This window comes from Thamnophis sirtalis, unplaced genomic scaffold (genome assembly GCF_051295495.1).
Source record: "Thamnophis sirtalis isolate CommonGarterSnake01/CBP01778 unplaced genomic scaffold, rThaSir2_p1.2 scaffold_1, whole genome shotgun sequence".
NCBI lineage: Eukaryota > Metazoa > Chordata > Lepidosauria > Squamata > Natricidae > Thamnophis > Thamnophis sirtalis.
This window is the reverse complement of record NW_028261381.1, coordinates 41,652,305-41,676,901: the sequence shown is the minus strand read 5'-3', so window position 1 is coordinate 41,676,901 and position 24,597 is coordinate 41,652,305. Positions and strand designations below refer to the sequence as shown.

Genomic DNA, 24,597 nt, shown 5'->3' with positions numbered 1-24,597 from the left:
AGCCGGATGACTTTATGTTTCTCTTGCTGTATGTAGCTTGCACTGTGCAACAAACACAACTGATAAAACAGATGTGATATGGCCTTTCCATGTGTGTCACAGAGTACGGATTATTGTCATCAATTCATCCATTTTTACTAGAACTCACTGTGACCTATTAATTGGAGCATGAAGTTGCCTTTGCTGAATATGTGTTGCGTGAAGCAAATGTCTCCCCTAGGTTTTCTAGAATTTATTTGTGTTAAGTCACAAATATTCCTACAAAATTATTCTGGTCGTGATACATTTTGTTGGGTTGATTTTGTCTGTGATGAAAGAGTCAAAGGTTGGACAATTCTGCTCATGTCAATAAACATCTCGCCTATAATGCGGGAAGTAATGTAAGTTTCTCTCTTTTGACGTTAGCAGAAGATTGATGAGCAGCAGGAGAGTCAATTGCTTTAATAATTACAAATGTTTTATGTAATCCTTTTAACTGTGCTATCAGTTAACCCTGATATATTTTACTCTTAGGTTTATCTATAGCAGTGATGGCTAATCTTTTCTGGTCAAAGTGCCCAAACTGTGCATGTGCACGTGTGCAAGTGTGCTGTGCCAGAACCCCCAAAATGCATTGTGCACACCCTCGTGCATATGCCCTGCCCCATGCATGCATTCACCCCCACACACACCACACACACCCCCATGCACATACACACAGGTCTCCCACACATGCATCACCCCCTGCGTATGGACAGCAGAGACCTAAAGAACAGCTGGCCAGTGGGAGGCACACGTGCATGTGCGGCAGAGCCAAACTGGGGCAACAGCTCACATGCCATCAGAGAGGGTGCTGGATGCCACCTCTGGCACACATGCCATAGGTTTGCCATCACGGATCTATAGTATGATACTGGGGCCAGTCTGTATGAGCAATGAAATTGGTTGTTTCTAAATAAAAGTTTAGAGTGTTCTGCATTGTCTCAGTCTACCCCAGGTCATTGTTGCCAGATAAGATAAGTTGCACTTCAGTAGCATATTGTCAGAAAAATAGGCTTACAGCATGGAAAATTTATGTTTGTTTCAGACTCTCACCACATAATTTCTTTTCCTTTTCCCTGATCAATAGGCTAAGAGGCAAGATGTTTCATTAGAGCTGGAAGAAGGTAGAGGGATTAAAACTCCCAGCAAGTTCATCTAGTTCTACAACCGCAACTCAATTTATTAATGTAAAATACATTCAGTTTGCATTGCATTGAATTCATTTCCATGTGATCTTAGAACACAATGGGATTATATGTAGCAAATGTAAATCCTACCTAGGGGATACTTGGAATTAGACCCTATATTTTGCCCTTGATAAGAGTCAATGTCTAATACATAAGTCAAGGTCCAAAGTAATGTCAGTGTAAAAGTGATGGAAGCATTGCAAACTTCTAACATGGAGAACAGGTTGTAATCCCAAGCAAATTAAACTTTGGAATGAAATGAATATTAGCTTAACATTCAATTGTTTTGCAGGCAAAAGCAGACCGATCTTTCTTAATGCAATTTTTCCTCAATTTCTTTCTTTAACCAACACCCTCAAGACTATTATTTTCTCAGTGCAGCTCTAATGATCAAACCAATGAGCATAAATAATGGGTAGAATCAGGAGCCTCTTTGCAATAAGATATTCAAATAACACTCATCTCTTTTCTTTGCTGCTCTTTTGTTTGTGTTTTTAATTATTTTATAACAATGTTGGTCTATTATCCCAAAATGGATTGGTATAGGTTTGAAAGCTAACAGCCAAAATAATAAATACACATCTTAACCATTTTGATTTGTTGATATATAATATACATTTGTGTGTGTGTGTGTGTGTGTGTGTGTGTGTGTGTGTGTGCGCGTGCGTGCACACATATAAATGTTTATCTATTTCCTATAATTCAAGATAATCTGCATAACCTTTCACTAATATTCTCATATATCCTTCTAACAACATGGGGTAGATGAGACTAAGAAACAATGGGTAGACCTGCATTTTTGCAGGAGAAACAAATGGGAAAAGCTTCTCAAAAGGATGGAACTTGCTTTAAAAAGTGCTATTGCAAATGTGGGGGAGAATAGTATATAAAACTGAATGAAGCTTTTAAAATGATACAAGACAAAGAAGGTGAAAACAGGGAAAGCAGATCAAGGAAAACACCGACAGGTAACCTAGAACTGTAGAGAGGGCACTAGGAAAGCTAAAGAGCAAGATAAATTGAAATTACAATATATGAGAAAACAAACAGACAAAACAGAGGTGTGTGAATAACATGCTAATTGCTCAGTGAAATTGTGAGAGTAAGTAAGAACGAAAAGCTGCTCAATTACTTTTTTTTTTGTCTAAATAATTTCCAGTGGGACAGTTGTTGTTTGCCAGATTTATATTTTAAATAGGATCAATTTTTAATGCCCAGGTGAATTGCATCCAAATGTATAGAAGGAAATTGCCAAAGGTCTAGTGAACTTTTTACATATTACTTTTGAAACATATGGGAGAATTTCTGAAATGCTAGAGGAAAGAAGACAAACACTACCCTTGTTTTCCAAAAGAGAAATGGGGACAATGCACAGAACCATCACTTATTCTGATATTAAAGTGTGTGAAATGTGAGAACAGTTCATGAAGACATTATCTAGATGCTCATTGAAAGAATGCCATGATTACCAGAGATCAGCAAGGATTTGTCAAGATTCAGGTTTTTTAAAGTGTTTTATTTTTTAAAAAAATAGATTGTGGTAGTGTTTAGACGTGATATGTATTGATTCAGTAAAAATACCACATGACATTCTCAATAGCAAACTAGTTCAATGCACAGTTGATGGCATGACACCTACATAGATACATTCATGGTTGAAAAATTGTTGAAGATCAATGGATCTTCCACAAACTAAAGTGAGATATCTGGTAGATAGGTCAGTCTTGGGTCATGTACTCATCAACTTATTAACAGAGGTGGAAAGTTATAAATGAAGGCAGAAATAGGATTTTTAAAGTACAGTAAGGATTTTCACAATGTTGGAGCTAAAATAAATAAGAAATGCTGAGTAGATATTGCTTTAGATAATAATACATATTGATACAACATAGCCACACAGTTTTGGAGCCTATCTAACAGTGTTGTAATTGTCTGAATGTTGGTATTAAAATGAAATACTAACAAAAATAGAAATACAAGAATACTTCAGTCTGCATACACGGTAATTACTATGTAAAACTTTCTATCTCGTTCTAGTTCTTAAAGCATTTCACTCTTTCTCTGAGAGAAAATTGAAATGCAGCTTTGAAATATACTTCTATAATTACATCAAAAGCTATTTTATTTTTATCTAAACACATAATGAGTCCCTTTGAGTTCAGTGGCACTTTTCTGAACAGACATATTTAGATTACCTCTTATTTAGATGAGAGTTTTACAAGAATCAGTATTGAAACTAATAAGGAACAAGTCTTATGGACACCAAGCACTGCTGTCTTGAATTCAATTTGGAGCATAGGAGAATTCCCAGATACACAACAGAAGCTTAAACAATTCAGCAATTGTGGCCCGATCAAGATTTCAACCTATGACCTAAGAAATAAAATGCAGTTGATCTGCAATTAATTCAACTATTATACCGAGAATGATTACTAATAATACTAACTGTATTCTGCACTTTAAGAATAAAATTAATGCAATACTATAATTTCTGGTATTCCTTTGTTTCTTTACTTAATATTAGTGAATACTAAAAATCTTTGATTTCTGCCTTTCTTGTGTAGGGATTAGCAGAAAAGGCTAACTTTCCTTCTAAAGTATAAAAAAAATAAAAAAAATATTTACTAGTACCACAAGCAATTCCTACTTTCACTTGCCATCTTGCATATGGTTCAATATCCATCTTGAAATGAAGATTTTCTGTTCCTGTGAAGTTCAGAAGAGGGATTGAACATTCAACCACTGTCAGATTCAAAAATGTTGCTTTTGTGATTTCATGTTCTCTGGCTATCCATTCACCACTGTGATACTACAGGAAACAGAGCAATAAGTTGTGAATTAATTATTGCAGATCTATATATACAAATATTTCAAATGATCCCTATGTATTTTAAGATAGATTGTAATTAGGGATAAAGCTGTAATAAAAAATGTGTTCAACACTGAATGCATAGTAGACATTATTAAAGTAAATAATGGATTTTAACATGATATAATCTGAATATAATAAATATAATGGAATATGATGATGTAATTCAACAGATTATGTTACATTTGGATGTTGTATTGTGCTTCACTTTCATATGGAATGAAAGACTTACTTCATGGATGTCCATTAAAAATCTTGTTATTAAATTTTTTACAAAATATGTAAAAATAACTTTAAGTCCTGTAGAATAAGGTTTGAAGGTATGTTTGAACCAGAGACTAGGACACATTTATATTAAAGTATCAATAGGTCTATGGACAGTGCTGGAGCAGTCCCTTTTAGATTTCTGCAGAATAAAGTATACATATAATTTGTTATGGAAAGATATTTGATTGGATTATCATTATACAGAGCCAGTTTGCTCTAGTGGCTAGAAAGTGAGATACCGTGAGTTCTACTTTTGCCTTAGGCACAAACCCAGCTTGGGCCAGTCACTCTTTCTATGCTCTAGGAAAGAGACAACAGCAAACCTCTTCTGAAATTTTGGATATAAAACTACAGGGACTAGTTCAGGCAGTCACTGGGTGTCAACAATGACTTGATAGGCGCGCGCGCGCGCGCACACACACACACACACACAAACCAGATTATATTAGTGGGGTCAGTGAAGTAATTATGGTGTCATTATGAAGTAATGGGATAGGACTACACAGACAATTAAGGTTTTGGAAGAAGCACTATAGCAACAGCACTTAGACTTATATACCATTTACAGTGTTTTACAGCCCTCTTTACTTTAGCAGTTTACAGAGTCAGCCTATTGCCGCCCCGCAATTTGGATCCTCATTTTACCCACCTCGGAAGGATGAAAGGTTGAGTCAACCTTGAGCCTGATGAGATTTGAATTGTCAAATTGCAGGAAGCCGGCAGTCAACAGAAGTAACCTGCAGTACTGCACTCTTGTTCATATTCTCTGAACATAATTTCATTCTGTGGACTAACTCTTGTAGGGTTTGGCAAACTGTCCCTGCTTAGAGTCTATGTTTGTCTCCTTTTTTCATCTTTATTATTTGGCCTTCTAAATTTTTATAGCTGAGCTGTTGGCTTAGTTTGGGAAATCTGACACTATATAGCTGAGCTAGTAATTTGTTTTCCCTGGGAAAGCATATGTGGGTTAGCTTGACCCCCTGAAATCTCCTTCAATCCAGTGATAAGAAACAAACATATTTATAGGGCACATATACCGTTCAGAAATTGATTCATGTTCTGGAATGGTAATTAGCAAAAAAAAACATCATTCCCAAGGCAGAAGTAGAGCTAAACAGGGACAAGCTGTTCCCTAAAGTTCTTGCATGAATAGGTCTGGAATATATTTTCACATTTATGTAAAACTCCAAAAGGTTACTTAACATTATAAGGTTAGTTACCGAAATCTTCTTTTTAAAATAACCTTTCTGCAAAGGTCTCTGAAGGAATGTAAAACAACTAACTAAATAAAAGTGAAGCAGTGTACTATATAATACATTAACGTTTGAACAGTAAATACAGAACACAATTTAAAGCATTAAATTAAAACAATACACACATAATTATAGACGGAGGCAATTCCATAATCTGAGAAAGTCTTTCCCTGTGTTTGAGGGACACAAATACACCAACATGATATCCTTGAGAGACAGAGCTAAGAGGAGAAGCTGTAAAAATAAACAAAAACAAAAACCCATGGTCTTCAACTCTGACCCTGAAAACAAGCATTGCATCTTTCAACATTTTCATAAAAAGTTATTTTGACACAATGTACTGACTGAAATCTGAGTTGCCTCATTTCAAACTAATCAGTGATCTAGAGTTCTATACAGAATACACTGTAAAACAACTCTAAATAAAACATAGCCAGGACATGGATAACTGTTAGAGGACAGTTGACAAATGGTCTACTACAGAGGTGTCAAACTCAAGGCCTGCAGGCAATTTCCAGCTTGTAGGATGCTTAAATGTGACCCACTGGACTGTCCTGGAAACCACGAACCAGCCTGCAGTGCCTCTGTCAGCAAAAAATGGAGCTCAGGAGGGTTATTTCGCCGAGGTGGCGCAGTGGTTAAATGCAGCACTGCAGGCTACTGCTAGATCAGCAATTCAGTGGTTCAAATCTCACTGGCTCAGGGTTGACTCAGCCTTCCATCCTTCCGAGGTGGGTAAAATGAGGACCCAGATTGTTGGGGGCAATATGCTGACTCTCTGTAAACCGCTTAGAGAGGGCTGAAAGCCCTATGAAGCGGTATATAAGTCTACTGCTATTGCTATTGCTATTGCACGCATCCCTCCCGAGCTCCGTTTTCACAGGCAGAATGCTGGGGCCACTATCGGTGCCCCCTGACACAAGTTACATGAAGATGGCCATGCCTACCTTGACCACACACCCCTGATGTTAAACACAATCCTGATATGGGTCTCAATGAAATCAAGTTTGACATCCTAGTCTACTACATGTAATAGTGTAAATATATTTCTGACCACCACTTAGGGTTGAATTGCCCTATTCAAGGCTGAGTAGAATAGAATTATAGCCTTTTATGTTCCTGGGAATCTTACCTAGGCCCTAGGCCAAGCTCCTATTTGTGGCAAGTTCTCTAACACCACTTTGCAGCAGAAGGGGGGAAATTGCTCTCAGATTTTTTTTCAAGAATCTGATAAAACAGTGTGTCTTCTATGAAGGAAAATTAAAGGAAAAAGAGATCATCCTTACCTTCCTCCTATGCTGAAAAAAGTGGGTTGGCTGTAAAAGCTTGCAATTGGTCTACTACTGACCAAAGGGCATGCAATCAAACAATATTTTCTCCTCTGTTCACAGCACCGTCAACTGAATACCATCTGACCGAAAAGATGAAAGTCACTTACTTTAACAATGTTTTCCATGACCTAACACTGCCTAGGTAGTCCAGTAAAATATCATCCCTTATTGTACAGGTGCTGTTTGTTGGATAATGAAAAATTTGACAGGCTGTAGGTATTGGTCAGTGCAGTAAGGTAACTCAAGCAGTCTGAATCCCGTATCTTGGAATTCCAAAATAATTTGGCTCATCTGAAAATGCCTAAAATTATATTGCTACAAATTAAAACACTTTGATAATTGCTGAAATAGAAGCAATTACTCTTTTTTGTATTGCAACAGACAAAGAAAATTATACTCTGCAAGGCATTTTCTTACATCCATGCTAGAAGCCAGATTGGATGACCAACATATATATTTTAATGTTTGTAGTTTAATGGCTGTTTTGGAACAATTGGCTGTTTTGGAATAGATTCAAAAAAATACCACCAACATAGTCTGTATCTATTTATTAAGGCTGTGAAGAAAGGGATACATTTGGAAGGGCAAAATATTCAACATGTATTTGTTCAAATGCATAACACCTGTCAGAATTGTCTTTTCCCAGGATTGTGCTACAATCCTGGGAAAAGACCCATTTGTTCCTAACAGATGCTGTATGGATGCTCACCCTATCTCCCCCTCAAATTATGGTTTGTTTTTGGAATCCAGATTTCTGCGCAGCCCTATCATTATAATACAGGCTGTGTCCCAGGATAAATTGCCAGAAAATGGGAAGACTGCTAAACTAACTTTATACATAATGTGTTGAAAGGTGTTGGAAACAGCTGCCGGAATCAGCTGGAATAGTTTTTAGTTTGGTAATCTGTACTGTAGGAACCCTCTGTCTTCCCTTTTATTATATCATTTACTCAGAATGTTTAGCATTTTGTTCCTCAGCAACTAAAAATATAACACCAAATTTTCAACTGGAATATATTTTTAGGGGAAAAAAACTGAGCTATAATTCTTAAAGGAAAGATTGTTCTTCCATGTGTTTCCTGTAACCATGGTTTGGGAACTGTCAGATATGCTGGATAACAACTATTGAAAATGTCTTATTTCTCCCCCCCCCCATGCTTAATGAAATGTGTTGAGAATATTTTTGTTACTAAACCCTTATGGCTTGATTCCATTTTATAATATTTGAAAGAATGCTGTACTCTCTAATACTATCTCCAAAAAAGTTGCTGGTGTTATATTAATGTAACTCTAAATCAGAGGTCTTCAAACTTGGCAACTTTAAGACTTGTGGACTTCAACTCCCAGAATTCTCCAGCCAGCTATGCTAGGAGTTGAAGTCCACAAGTTTTAAAGTTGTCAAGTTTGAGGACCCTGCTCTAAGTGTTCATACTTTTCAATACATGGGGATCCAACCATGCTCAATGAGAAATGCACAAATAAGGGCAATGATATTTAGAGCTTTTTGTATGCCAGATACATATTTTATAGTTTTGTTTTGTAATTCAGGAGGCTACACACTAGTTTCCACTGATGCTTCATGGAATATTCTGGATCCTTCTAGTTTCACTGAGAAAGTTCAGGACAAAATTTATATAGTTTTGAAATCATATGAATGAAAAGTTCTCCCATTCATGCACTTCTAAGCCATAGATTTCTTTTTACTTAGATAATGCGAAGTGTTAGAAAACTTTGTATTATCTGATGTGATGTTTAATAACATTAATAATCCTTCAGTTCAGATGAAGACTACAGCTGTGTATCAAGAAACTTGGTTAGTTAGCTGTGACACTTAAAATTCAAGTGTCTTTGGAAATACAGTCATGCGTATAGATTCCAGATGCACAAAATTGAGAAGTAATAATAATGTGATTTCAAGCTTCAGTGAACTATAGTAGAAGTGGGATAAAAGCCCACAGAAAAATGGAAGATGCTGCATGGTTTTGATTTACTTATAAACTAATCTCTGAAGTGCTCTGACACCAACTGTATAAAATGTGTGTGTCAGAAAGAGAAGCTTTTACTTTTAGAACCCATAATTTTAGCTAATCTCTATACATATCTATGCTGGAAGATAAACCAATCAGTAAAACAAGGAATGTAAAACAAATCCATCATAGATTTTTTTTAGCTGTAATTACCATAGCCCACTAGAATAAATTCTACCATTGCACATCAGCAGTAATTAATGGAGTTTGCTGCCAAGTTTTGTCAACCCCCCCAAAATTTCTAAATATAAATATATTTAGAAAATAATAATATAAATAAGCATGTATCCTGAACTTTATAGAAAACATTTTATTTAATGTATTAAAAGAAATGTATAGAATAAATACATAGAGTACATTAAAATATGGAGCAATTATGTGTAAGTCAAATAGAAAAAAATATTTGAATTATGTAAATTATTTTAACATGCATATGATAACACTGATGATTTACAGGACTTTAAAAAAGAATCCAGAGAAATTACATGCACTAAAATAGCATTTGAGCACCATTTGAGATTGCTCAGATTTGTCTAATTAACATGCTGTTAACTAGGGATGTATATATAAAAGGTGACATATAAAATACATTTTAAAAAGCAGTCATTTAGATATTGTTCTGCATTACTTCCATTGTTTCAATTCATGAAATGCATGTATTCTTGATTTTGTACAGAGTTTGGAAATAAGACTGGGAAAAAGCACATTTATTTAATCCCACCTTTATTATTTTTATAAGTAACTCAAGGTGGTGAACATATCCAGTACTTCTTCCTTTTCCTATTTTCCCCACAACAACCACCAGTTGGGCTAAGGGAGAATGACTGGCTCAAGGTCACTCTGCTTTCATTCCTAAGGCAGGCCTAGAACTTATAGTTTTCAGGTTTCTAGCCTTGTGCCTTAATTTTTAGACCAAACTGGCTCTCTTGCTCTCTAATATGTGACTTTACTTTCAAAAAAATCTTTATCCCAAATAAAATAAGTCTAGATTTAAGATTATTCCCAGCTTCAGCACTCAAAGAAAAATAGCTAAAAAATGATAAACATTGAAAAAAATATGTTTTTGCTTATTATTCATATTTTATCAATCTAAGGCTGCCAAAACTAACCTTGGATATAGATTCTTAGTCCCAACATTCAAAGCAGTGTCTAAATATATCATATAAGAATGAATAATTGTAAGTAAACCCGTATTGACTGATTATAAGGTACTCCATTATCAAATTATGATTCCCCATCTACATACATACATACATACATACATATATACATACATACATACATGCATACCTTCTCCTCTTTCCTAAAAAAAGCTGGGAAAAGAAAGGAAAGGCTAGAAACAGAGAAGAAAGAAAATACAATTACCTTGGAAAGAGAAAAAAAGAAATTAACCTGAATAGAGATGAGAAGAAGGGAACAAGTAACTTGAAAGAAAGGAAAGTCCTGATTAAGAATTAACCACCACCACCCCCCCAAAAAATCATCAGCATCTCCCAAATAATTGATAGCCACCATCTACGGTAATATTCAAAGACATATACTATATGTTAATGTCTGCAACCAACTGTGCTTGAACTCATTAATTGTCAATCTTCTTCCTTGACAAAATAAGAAGACTCTGCATTCCTACATCTGCCACTCAAAAGTATTTACTTGGTGGGGGGGGGGGATAACCTTTCTATCTGATAACCATTCAATTACCTAGCTGAACTTTCTTGAAACTGAATGTTTTGTCGATCATGACTCTCCTCCTCAGAGAGTTTATTGAATTCAAGAAACTTTCTGATGAATATTTCATTCTTTTCGTGGTCTCATATTAAACTACTTACAGTCAGTCTGGTGACTTCACAGTGAAGATCAGGAGAATCATTAAAGCCAACTCCATACACTTGGATGTTGCTACAGTTGGAAAATCTTACATCACAGAAGCCTTCATTGAGTAGACTGGTAATCTCCACAGAATGCTCTGATATGGAAATAAAGATGTGATAATCAACTGATTATTTATTTGTATTTAGTTACTTACTGCTTTTTCTTTACTGCAGCATTTGGTCAGATTTCTGATGGGTCACAATCCAAATCAAGTGAAAAATGAATGGAAACATAAGAAATATTATTATGATGTTCAAAACACTAACTATCTAAAGCCTGAATTGCTGCTCAAAAATAATTGTTATAGCAATAGCACTTAGACTTATATTCTGTTTCACAGTGCTTCAGAGCTGTCTCTAAGTGGTTTACAGAGTCAGCATATTGCCCCAACAATCTGGGTCCTCATTTTCGATCTGCCTGTGATCAGCAGAAGCAGCTGCAGTACTGCACTCTAACCACTGCACCACTCTGCGATTATAGCTAACTTGCGGAAAGATAAAAGGAAGGATAAACCATGAAAGGAAAGCATTCCAGACCATGGAGACTGCTCCAGAGAAGAACTGTTTTGGGGCTCACACATTTTATTATTCATGCAAGGATAGGATTCCCAGCAACTGCTCTTCACATGAGAAGATAAACCAGGTAGATTTCATCTAGAGAAGAAGGCTTCTAAGGTATTATAGCTTTCAATTTCAACCAAGATTTTGAAATGGACCCAGAACCACATTGATAACCATTGCAATGATCAAAGGGTCATACAACATAAAAATAGTGATTCTACCTATTAGTAACCTATCTACTGCATTTTGTAGCAATTGAAGCTTCCAAATCATTTTCCAAGGGAGTTCCAAGTAGAGTATATCAGTCATGTGATGATATGTGCTTGAATCACTGTTGCCAAGGATATCCTAATCCAAGTATATTTGCAACTAGCACACCAATGTCAGTTGGTCAAAGACTCTTCTGGCCACCACTTCCATATTGTCTAGCAAGAGCCAAAAATGCATCAGGATCGTCTAGTTGCAGATCAGTCCTTTAAGAGAGTGATTCTATCTAGAATTAATATATACAGTATGTGTACAAGTACATACATCTAAGCTTTTATTTTATTAAAAAGAACCTTTTATGTACAAGCTTTACTTGCAGGACTTTATTGTCTAAAATACTAGCTTTTGCCTTCCTGTGTCAAAAAGTTAAGTGCCAATCTTACATAGCAATTTCCGAGAAAAAGCAAAATGAAAAACAGACATTGAAAACATGAACTGGAATTGTTCTTACATTTTATGTAGCAACCAAAGCCATCTGCTCAGGAAAGTATTTCTCATTACAGTGTGTGTTGTTAAATTCATAAGATTATGTTGTTCAAGGCTGATTAGGGACTAATGAAAACACTTTTTATATTTAGTCTATTCAATGGTCTTGCCAATACGGTGATTCCATAAGTATATAAATGTGGAATAATGTGTCTGGAACACTAGACTATATTTCTATTTCTGGAAATATTCATTGAAAGTTACTTCATGAACTATCAATTTTAACTTTATGGACCTACTTGCAAATTACCACAGATATTAACATTAGCAAAATTTGTGAGAATTCTGCCAAGAAACATCATTCTACGCAGTATGCAACATTATATTATTCTGATGTCTAATCACTCTGTAGTAAATAAGCAAGGCATAAGAGCCAGATTGTTCTAGTGGTTAAGCCACCAGACTTGAAGACAGGAAATGATGAGTTCTAGTTTTGCTTTATGCAGAAAACCAACTGGGGGACTTTGGTCCAGTCACTCTCTTTCAGCCCAAAGTGTTGTTGTTGTGAGAAAAACAGGAGGAAGGAATATTAATTATGTTCGTCACCAACTATCTATAGCCATGATATGGCTATAGCACCCATTCCTGAACTTCCAGTTTGTGCGTTGGGCCATTTTTCTCCCTCCGGAGGCTTCAGAAGGTTTCTGAAAGCTTCTGGAGCATGGGAAGGATAAAAATGGGTCCACAGTGCCATCGTGCAGCAAAAGAAGGAGGAACAAGGGGGGAAAGTGCACACATGCGCAGGGAGAGGGCACATGCGCACACAACCCCCCGCTCTCCCCCCACGTTTGACACACAATGGCCAAAAAGGTTAGCCATCACTGATCTATAGCAGGGATCTCAAACTTGCCAAGTCACATTGCCATCATGTGATTTTTTGTGATGCTTTTCCCATTCACAGAGCTGGGGTGAGTGTGGCATGCCCATGATAGGCCATTAGTTCGATACCCCTGATCTATAGTATACGAGGTCCAGATGTATACAGTTTTCAAATTATTACAAAATTATTTTAGAAAATGGAAAATGTCACATGAAATAGTTAACCAAGTACAGATCAGAAACAACATAAAACATAGGAAACTCCTTGTTTTTTTTTCTTACAAGAATTGTACAGCTCTTAAGCTGTATTTCTATACCACCTGTTCTGAAAATCATCTCAAGTACTTTCTATGGAAAAGATTCTAACCTCTGTCACAAGAATTATCTTAAAGAGCAAGGCAAGGTCTTTTTCTGATATCTTGGGAATCTGCTACTTATAAAATGGTATAGCTAATATTGTCTATTCAAGCAGATTACTTTAGTTTTATATAGTGTATAAACAGTTCCAGACTTTGGAACAGATACCCGCAACCAGCTAAGTAATTATTAAAGCAGCTACTATACTTTTATGTCTGCCACATAAGTAGGAACAAAGCTCCCACATCATTAGTGTGATCTATGATTGGGAATTCAGAAGATCTGATGCAAACTTCCAAGTGTGTGAGGATGGGTTAAAATGTTGGATGGAATGATTTATGGAGTATAATTTGTTTCATTGAAATTTATTGAATAATAACAATAACAATAAATATGGCTCTGCAAGCACTGAATTAGGGTATGAAATACTCTGTTGAATCATAGCAGTTTGTTGTACTCAGTTACTAATGAATGAGATATTTAATCGATCATGAATTTCTTTGTTCCTGAACATTATTTTAGTCTATCATATAACATTTAAATTACTACAATAACATTGCTTTGAGTGAACTGTGATTCTTTTTCTAAGAAGCAGGGAAATTGAAATTGGAAGCAAGCATGGGAGAATGCCCAAATTTCTTTTCCTAGACTATAAAATCAACCTGTAATTTGCTGCTACCTTTGGAGTCATTTTGCTATTTTATTATTTCTTTATCAAAGTCTGAAACTGCCCATTGCCTTCACAGAGGAATGTTGTGATGTGATTATATAACAATTTGGCTATTGCAAGCACACAAAATCATACTACACACTGATTTGAGTGAAAGCATCAAGAAGTGTCTAAGGGAGAGCGGAAGGGATGACAACAATCACTAGCCAATAGCATAAAAAGGATTATGGGAAGAATCCCAACAACTACTGGAATAGAAAGCAGCTTGTATCCCTTGCCCATTTCAGACAATTGTATCTAATGAAGCAATATTTGCAAACATCACGATGAAGATAAGGCCATAAAATGATGTTCTTTGTGTGATACCAAGATAAATAGACTTCTAAAAAGTGACTAAAACAAACTGAAAAAAGTCACTACACAAATATTCCAGATAATGAGAGTATGATTTTACCTTTATAAATCTAGTTCATGAATATAAATATTGATCAAGATGTTTGACAAAAGAATATTTTGTATGATTAGGGTGAAAATATCTTTATCACAAATTGTTCATAAATAACTATGAACCATGAGGCATGAACACTTGAATATATATTTGATTAGGAAAAGTATTAAAATTAATGCTGAAATCAATTCAGCTATTGAAAATGGACAGCTCTTCCTTTCTTACTATTGGACCACATAGCCTTAAAAAAAAACAGCTCAAACCAAATGTAGAAATGTTAGTGACTCAAACGTGCACCTTAATCTATTTTTGTAAATTTTTAACAATTATGTGAAAGATTAGTAAAAAGAAAGAAATTCACTTTTCTGTCTGAAAAATTTGTAAAAAAAAGATGCTATTTAAGATTTTAGGAACATGAATATCTTCAGGGAAGTTTCGTGATGTTTCAAAATACTGAATGTTGCCAGTAGTTCTTAAACTCGTGGTTTTAGTAAAATAGAGATTCTAAAACATATTTTTTCATACAGAGCAATTCTTCACAACAGCAGCTAGATTCATATGATTTTTCAAATACCCCTATTCATTTGAAAGTTAACTTTAATGCGCAATCTTTTCCATTTACTTAAAAAATGGGGCATCTATGGAATATTTGGGATTTTAAAAGAAAAGGTGCTTCAAAATACAAGGGCACTCATATAATACCTATTGGGAACTACTAAAATAGCTTTATCTTTTTGTGTGGTTGTCTGTGAAGCTATAGTGTATAGTGCACTGTGTGTGTGTGTGTGTGTGTGTGTGAGTGTGTTATGTATATGCACAGAGAGAAACACATTATTCAATGCCAAAAGATCCAAATATCAAACTACAAATATAATTAAGATTTTGAAACATTTTAACTTATTGATATGAACGAAAGACTTCATTTTTATAGCCATATTTAAAAATAGAGCTGATACTGCTGCAATTTTAGGATTTTTTTAAAAAAAATCTGCAAGTCAAATGTTAACATGTTCAGAAATATCTCTTCCTAGTCTTGATTTTAAATTAGGTCAGATAATATCCTGCCAAAAATGCTTGTAAAATTCGCAGTACAATAAAGTGTGACCCACTGTTTCAAGGTCAATACCATTGCAGGAACAAAAGGTTTGAGAGATGGAGCCTATGAAGCTTTAGCGGGATCTATGAAAGGCTGCTTTAAGGAGTTCCCAGCAGGTGTCATCAGCATCCCTGGGCTTTCTACGAAACATTCTCCCCCTTTAGATCTGAAGAGCTCCACAGTCCTATTGTTTTATGATTCAAAAGTGACTCCTATATGTTGCCTAGCACATTTAGCATTGCAATTTCATTCATTTATTTTAAAAGAGCAGCAATTGTCCTCGACGTACAGCCACAATTGAGCCCAACATTTCTATTGCTAAGCAAGACAGTTATTAAGTGAATTGCACCCCAAGTGAAAAAGAACTGGAGAAAAAAATTGGAACTTTGTTATTATATATGTTGACAGCAGCAAGTCTATTGTATGCACAGAAATGGAAGGACACTACGATTCTTACTATGGACAAAGGGTTCCAGAAGTCGATGGAGTTGGCTGAAATGGCAAAACTGATTACTTTGATTAAAAAAAAAGAAGATAAATACTTTTGTTTCCACATGGAGACTGCTTCTGATCTTAGTGCTTGAAGTAGAAAAGAATAAAACTTTGATTTTGGGGTTTACCAAGTAAATTGATAAATCTTTACAAAAATGGTTTGTTCATATTATTATGAAAAAGCAAAAAAAGTTGTGTTGATGCCTGATTTTGCTGCAACAGAGAGAGTCGGAAGTTGATCTGGCTTCTCTTATTGACTTTGCGTGTTGGAAACTAGCTAAGAAGGTTACAACTGGTGATCACATGACCCCAGGACACTGCAACTGTCATAAACACATGCCCGTTGCCAAGCATATGAATTTTGATCATGTTACCCTAGGGATCCTACAACAGACATATGAAAACTGGTTTTATAAATCACTTTTTTCAGTGCAGTTGTGAGTTTGAACAGTCACTAAGTGAGTGCTTGTAAGTCAATGTGATGGAGATGTCCTAGAGATGTCAGCTCAGGGGAGGATGAACCAATTCCTGGCACCTCAAAGCTCAGTTGACTGATGGCTCCGAGCAGCAGTCTGTGAGGGCATTGGCTGAAGCGCAGCTGCAGCAGAAGAGCCCTGAGGGTTCAGGTGGGGAAAGCATGCAGTTGCAGCTGGTCAGTGATGAGGAAGAGGAACTGCCTTCTTGGTCTTTTTATGGCTGGACTTAATTCTGACAGTTTTGGGGTTTTGGTGAAGGGAGTTTCTGGGGAATATTAAAAAATACATTAAACTATGTGTGTTTTTGTGTGTGTGTGTGTGTGAAAGAGAGAGAGAGAGAGAGAGAGAGACAGAGACAGAGAGACAGAGATAGAGACAGACAGACAGAGACAGAGACAGAGACACACAGAGAGAGACAGAGAGAGACAGAGAGAGAGACAGAGAAAGAAAGAAAGAAAGACAGACAGACAGAAAGAAAGACAGACAGACAGGGAGAGAGAGTGGAACAGCACAGTTTAGAATTACCTGTATAATATTTTACCTATTAAATAAACCAATGCCTAGTATTTCTATTCAATTTCGAACACATTTATTCAGTAATCCTATTTATTTTGCAGAAATTTAGTCCTTGGTAAATAGTAAATACAACCATCAATTAACTGTATGCAGTCTTCAGTCAAACAGCTCATTATATCTGATTATATCTAGAGATCTTCCAGTTTACTTGACTAGTGAATATAGTGTCTTTAATATAAACATCCTAATTTCATATCCCTGAAATTTGGTAGTATCCTTACTTTCTTTGGTGTTATTTTTCTTTTTCTTTTTTCTTAATAAAATAAAATAAAAATAAAGATGAGAATGGCATGAAGGACCTCTGGGAGGAAAAGTGGTACTCTTTCCAACCTTAACTCTCACAATCCTCATCAAACACACTGCTGAAATTGGGGTCATTTTGCCGGTGAATTTTGGTAGCATGATTTCAAGCTGATTTTCAAGTTTGGAGAAGATTTAAGGGAGACATGAGAGCAGTTTGTTTCTAAGATGGCTTCAGCTTCCATTTGTAGCCTTTAAAAAGCAAACAAAATGCAAAGATTCCAGCCATGGTACCCAGAGGTGGGTTCCTCCTTATACGGTCCAGTACACCAGAAGAGGTAGTGAAAAACTAGAGTACCGGATAGGACCGGTAGTAAAAATGGTAGCTTGGGCACACCCCCGAACCTGTTCTCCCGTCAGAACCTTCATCAGAACCTTTTTTCTTTAAAAAAAGTCAGCTTTTAAAGCCTATCAGTTCAGGCTTTAAAAGCTTTAAAAAAATAAGAGAGGGGGGAGGGGGGAGGGAAGGGAAGGGAAGGGAGAAAGAAAGAAGGAAGGAAACTCACTTTTCACCCAAGAGATGAAACTCACTTTTCAAAGATTCAGCAAAGGAGAAAAACAAATGCTGTCGCTTTAAATCGGAACTGAGAATGCCTGGCTGTGGAATTCTGGGAGTTGAAGTCCACAAGTCTTAAAACTGCAAACTTTGGAGTCCTACTTTAAATTGAAAAGCTGCTCAAGTTTGCAAAGTGACATTCAGCAGTCACTTTGCAGTTGGGGGGGGTTGCTTCCCTTAGAGGGAAGGGAGAAAGAAAGAAAGAAAGAAAGGAAGGAAGGAAGGAAGGAAGGAAGGAAGGAAGGAAGGAAGGAAGGAAGGAAGGAAGGAAGGAGTAAAGAAAGAAAGAAAGAACGAAAAACAGCACAGCAATTTAGTGCTAGAAGGCTACTCAAAGGTCATCTAGTCCAACCCCCTGCTGTAGCAGGAAACCTTACGTTGTCTGGATTATTTTGGTGCCTCTAACAGAGAGGAAAATTGCCAGAAAGGAAAAGGAGTTTACTAGGACAAGACTGCCATGCAGAGGAAGGCAGAGATAGTCCTTGACTTATGACTACAATTGAGGCCAAAATTTTGGTTGGTAAGCAAGAGCATTGCTAAGTGAGCTTCACCACATTTTACCCAATCCATGACATCTCCTGTTGAGTGACATCAAGTTGGCCATGTCCACCCAGTCACATGACCACCAAGCCACACCCACAAAATAGGCCACGCCCACAGAATAGGTAGTAAAAAGTTTTGAAACCCACCCCTGATGGTACCCCATCATTGGTGCACCTTTGTTGTCCTTCCTGTGGTGGGAATTGTGCAGTGGTGAGATTCAGTTTTTTTTTACTACCAGTTCTGTGGGTGTGGCTTGGTGGATGTGACATGGCTTGTAAAAGCTCAATTCCCTCCCCACTCCAGAGGAAGGATACTGTAAAATCTCCATTCCCTCCCGATCGGCTGGTACTCGGGAGTCAGAGAATAGATGGGGGCAGGGCCAGTCAGAGGTGATATTTACCGTTCCAAACTACTCAAAATTTCTGCTACCAGTTCTCTAGAACTGGTCAGAACCTGCTGAATACCACCTCTGGAATGGTGCCCCCCTTGCCTATTAAAAGAATAATAAAATCTAAAAATGTGGTAGATTTTTAAAAAAGTGTTTTATTTTACTGCTGGAAAATATTTCTGTTTTTTCCCCCTCTACTTTCAATCAGGTTTTTGATAAATGAAACTGAAATATTAACTGTCATTTCCTGCTTATCAACACTCATCAGTAATTTCAGCAGTTGTGTAATGCACAATATTGCTTGGAAAACACAAAGAGCAGGTTTGATAAATGATAGACAATGCAAAAAATAAAATAAAAGTGTCATTCTGATTTTCATGAGATTTTAATCACCCTGCCCATTGTTCCCTAGCAAATGTACATGTTTTTTTTAAAAAAAATAAAACCTATACATTCCACAGAACTACTACAGTATATTTCAAGTAATAACTATAATTATTGATATTATGTTCCATCAATACTAATTCATTGACTTGTTTCAACTTTTAATTCATAGTTTCCATAGCAAATTTCCACAGGTGGAAAGAATTCTAAGGGTTGAAATCTATACATCAGGTTGAGAAATACTGTTTTAATTTAAAGTTGCAAGTCATAATATCACAATATTCCCATATTCTCAAAACAGTATAGATCCAGTATATTTATGAATAAAATTATGGTATTCAGAACAATGGTACTCTTAGGACTGAATCACCAGGCAATGGTTTAAGACTCTACTGACTGGAGGTTTAAAATATACTGAAGTGCCATGAAAGCTTGTTAAAAAAGATTCTGCCAATTTCTAAATCCCTACTACTGCCTTTCTTTCCTTCAAAATTCCTTTGAGATGCTGACTTTTTCTTCTAGGGCACTAAAATATTTTGAGAAACAAAGAGATAATAAAAAAAATCGGTGTCATTGCCTGGTAAGGGGAACAAAAAAAGACCGAAAGTGCATTTGTGAAGAGGTTTATGTTCTGCAAGAACAAAGGTTTTAGCAAGGGAAGAAAAGAGGGGAAAAAACTGGAAGTGGGTGTGTGTGCGGACACACACTGGCTAGACAAAGCACTCCTCCCAATCATTAATAAAAAAGAAGCAATTTTCCTCAGATTCTAATTCTTCCTATGTCTCTTACACTAAGTAACCCAAATTTGCCCTGGAGATTTGGAGGAAAGATGGGACATGCTTGGATTCAATTCAGTCTTCCTCAGTCTGGTGTCCTTCCAATATATTGTTACTGCAAATCCAGAATTCCAAATCAGTAAACTGGTTTAGGATTCTGTCCAGTGGTGGGATTCAGCCAGTACACTCCACTTCGGGAAGAACCGGTTGTTAACTTTCTGAGCAGTTTGGTGAACTGGTTGTTGGAAGAAATCATTAGGGCAGAGAACCGGTTGTTAAATTATTTGAATCCCACCAATGATTTGGTCTATGGGAAAGGCTGCTTGGGTTGGAAACAAATTTGATTCCATTTGTACAATGTTTTGTTTTGTTCTGTTTTCTTTTAAATTTGAGTTGGTACCTCAGAAGGTAGGTACCATTGGATTCTAAGCCAAATAAGACTGGTTAATAATTGGATAGGGAACTCTTCAGAAACACGAGGACTATAGGCTACCCTCAGAAGTTGAAAAACATCTCTGAAGAAGGTAGCTATTAGGTATTTTCACATTGTTGCTAACATGGACATGTCCTTAAAGTTTCCAGGTGTGGGCTAGGTTTCCCAAAATTTTCTAAAATGTGCAATCATACTTCCAGTTCTAAACATTTTTGGCCTTTGCTAAGCCGGGTTGGCCGTGGCAGTCTATGGGCTGCCAGTTTGATACCCCTGCCCTAAACTAGGCATACATCATAAGAAATTGAGAGAATAGGAAAAAAGATTCTAACAGACTAAGCATGCACACTGTGGGATATACACATTTAGCACAAGGAACATGCTAACACCAACTGTTGGCCCATTGTACTCATGGCTGAAAGCCCCAAGTCACTTAAGAGCTGAACAATTGCTGACAGCCTCAAAGTGATTAAACTCTTGTCAGTTACAGGCAGAAGTTGTCTGCAGGATAATTAAGATCTCAAAGCTGAGCTTGTTAAGATGTGGTTAGCATCTTAGCAATAGCAATAGCAGTTAGACTTATATACCACTTCATAGGGCTTTCAGCCCTCTTTAAGCGGTTTACAGAGTCAGCTGAAGTAGCCTGCAGTACTGTACCCTAACCACTGTGCCACCTCGGCATCTTCCAGGGAAGCACTGTACTTTGGAGAGAAGAAGCTCAGGAAGAGGTTGCTTGTTTAAGCAATCATTCCACTTGGCAGTGGGGAGATGGGAAAATAGGTCATGCATAAAACAACATGCACTAGCTAACTGCAATGGCAAATATATGACTGAGTAGGAGATGTTGCAAAAGTCATAAATGTGGGCATTGGTTGCAAAGTTACTTTTTCATCACAATCATAACTTCAAAAGATTGTGCTGCCTGAGGCAGTCACTAAGCAAAACCTATCTATATTCCCAATTAGTCTTTTCAAAATTATGGCGCAGTGGTGAACTATTGCCATTAAAACTGCATCTATTCACCTTGTTCCTAATTGTGTTCTTTTTCTCTTTCCTTCTACCTCACCCAGCATTGCAATCTTCTCCAGAGACTTAGATCTTCTCATGAAATGTTCAAAATAGTATATATTTGAACATGTTCATTTATTTCTTTGGTGAGAACTTTGGATTGATTTGTTCTGTAATCCCTTGTTTGTTTCCTTTGATAACTATTCTATTCTCAGGAGTATTCTTCAATATCAAATTTCAAATAGTGTCAATACTCTTTCTACCATGTTTCTTCAAAGTCTATAAAGTATTACAAGAAAACCCATCACCTGCACAGTGCTATTTTTTTAAGGTATAAACACTACACAGCATTTGAACTGCTGGTTTATGTTGTATATCTTGATTGCTGGTTCCTTACATGTAGTCCTCACTTAAAAACACTAATCAGAGCTAGAATTTCTGTTACCAAGCAAAGTGGTCATTAGGTGAAAAGCATCATGTGACCCCACCATTTTGCAATGGCAGTTCCAATAGTCCCATCGCCACTTATCTGTGTCACATTCAAATGACGGTTGTCATCTGCATCCTTCCCCTGCTGGAGACCTACCCAGTAAATGCAGTTGCTGGATTTTTGTGATACCACACAAGTCCTAGAGAAGGGCGAGCAACTACCTTGTCAGCAACAGAAGGGAAAAAAAAACTATGAAAGTCAACTTGGGGTAATAGGGGCTGACAGGTTTAGGCATAGTAGAATGCAGGGTGGCCAAAAGTGCACAGACAGGGGGAGATACTTTTGTGGGGAACTGAAGCATACACTGTGGTCCTAAAAGTGGGCAGTCTGCCAAGAGACCAAATTTTGATCATATAATTTGTAGGGGTGCCAGAATGGTTGTAACTTCTGTTACCAATCATAACTATCATTTGCTCAATGCTGTTGTGACTTAAAATGGTCATTAATGAATACTCATTAAGCAAGGACTACCTGTACCTAAAATATAGAAGCTATTCATCACTGCAAAATCTTAATTGTCATTTTAAAGATTCATTGTTGTACTTGTGGTTATTAGTTTAATTGTTCTTTATATTTAATTGTCCAACTTTTTTCATGGTGTTCCTTTATTTTCATTACTAGAGTTTGCAGACCATTTGTCTTTTGAGCTATTAGAATAATGTAGTCACCTGTGCAGTTTCTTCTAATTTTAAAACCACATTCACATTCTTCTAATCCATCTTTTTTCAATATATTTTGCATTCAGATTGAATAAATAAGAATATATAGCTTTGTTTAATTCTTTTGCCAACCTGTAATCAGTCTTTCTGAACTGTGGCTTCCTGATCTGCACATTTCATATAAGGATAATGAAATACTTGGGGATTTTCCATAGGCATTTCCTCCAGAATCATTACTTGGATTTGAAAGGTTTGCTTGATATTATTCTCCTATAAATTCCAATTTTGAATTTCATAATAATGAAAAACTGATGTGGTTGTGGGAATCAGTGAAGTAAAGGTTGGCACCAGCAAGAAGTAACCAATATGCTCCATAGCAAGAAAAACGAAGGTCATTTAAATAAACGAAGAGGAGATTTTGGATTGAATTTCAGAATAATCTAGTTCAGGATTATATCGCTTCCTCTGATTGCCTTACCCCTATTTGCTGGTGCAGACGCTTCTCTTTTCTTCTGAATTCTTCATCTAATTTCACAACTAAGATATAAAGATCAGCAAGGAGAGATATTAAGCTTTTGCCTAGGCATAATTTTGCAGGCTGCCCTTGATTATGGCTATTCGTTTTTCAAAGTTGTACCCACATGCTCACAACAAGTCAGTTCATGGCAAACCCATAGGCCATAATCTGACTTTATATCGGCACATATACAAAAAAGAACAGTGTAACACATTGGAGGGTGACATAGTCATCTTCTGGCTCACATTTGTTTTATCAAATTTGTTAATTGACTATGCTCATAAACTGCATAGGCAATACTCAGAGTTGTAGAGTTATGATAAAGGAGAAAATAATAGCAAACTACTTCCATATTCTAGCCAAGAAAATGTCATGGGCATGTTCAATAAGTCATTGTGTGTTGAATTCAACTCAAGGGAGTCTTTACCTTTTACTCACATATTAAATCAAAAGGGAAAGCCATTATCTCAGTCTAATTTAAGTTCATGATAAATAAAAGCTGCTCACTGCATTTGAGGTACTCTACAGGCAGAAAACCTCTGTCAGATTAAGACAAATGATCAGTTTTCAAGGAGGCTTCTAGCTTGAATATATGACATTGGGATATGATAGAGGTTGTATTGCACTCAGGTAGACCTTTACATGATGGAAACCTGCAGCTCCAAGAATACTGCCCAGCTTTGGTTATAGGAGCTGGATTACATAGTAGCAAGACCACTGTGTCCAAGACCATTTTTTTCACTGGCATGCTTGTGAGCTGAGTTAATAGGTTCTCTGACTCCGCTCTCTGACTTAATCAACATTGGTCAGTTGTCTGTTGATGCATCATGCTCCATTTCCATCTGCAGTGATTATTTATAAGCCATGGACATGACTGATGACTGTCTCTCTCTCTCTTAAAAAAAGATTTTGATTTAAGTCTATGCACCCAATGTTTTTTTTTTTTTGCCCATTCACTTCATCCATAGCTGGCACCTTAACTTCACTTCAACTTCCCACATTGTTATATGCCAGTGATGGCTAACTTTTTGCGGACCGAGTCCCCAACCGTGCATGTCTGAACCCTCAAAATGCAATGCGTGTGCGGCCCCCGCACATGTGCCCTGTCCCCTGCACATGCACCTATGCCCCCCTATACTCACTGCCCCCCATGCATGCATGCATGCCCCCCCTGCATGCACCCCGTCCATTGCATATGTGTGTCACAGACCCGAAGACCAGCTGGCTGGTGGGAGACACACGTGCATGTGCGGCAGAGCTGAACTGGAGCGGCGGCTCGCGTACCCACCGAGAGGGTGCTGCGTGCCACCTCTGGCACATGTGCCATAGGTTCACCATCATGGTTGTATGTTATCCCTGGATCAGTGGTGGGATTCAGCCAGTTCGCACCTATTCAGGAGAACCAGCTGGTAACATTCTAAGCAGTTCGGAGAACCGGTTGTTGGAAGAAATCTTTTGGTTTTTTCCCACTT

General features: G+C 36.9%; 1 protein-coding gene across 1 annotated transcript in view; it reads right to left on the bottom strand.

Moving 5' to 3' along the window:
* The window catches only part of VWDE (von Willebrand factor D and EGF domains), a 271,722-nt gene that overhangs the window by 134,432 nt on the left and 112,693 nt on the right, over positions 1 to 24,597 (bottom strand). The window contains exons 13-14 of the mRNA XM_087710932.1: positions 10,785 to 10,921; positions 3,856 to 4,017 (exon numbers count right to left, since the gene is read on the bottom strand). Of these exons, the coding sequence (XP_087567058.1) occupies positions 3,856 to 4,017; positions 10,785 to 10,921 (299 nt within the window). The remainder of the gene's footprint in view (positions 1 to 3,855; positions 4,018 to 10,784; positions 10,922 to 24,597) is intronic.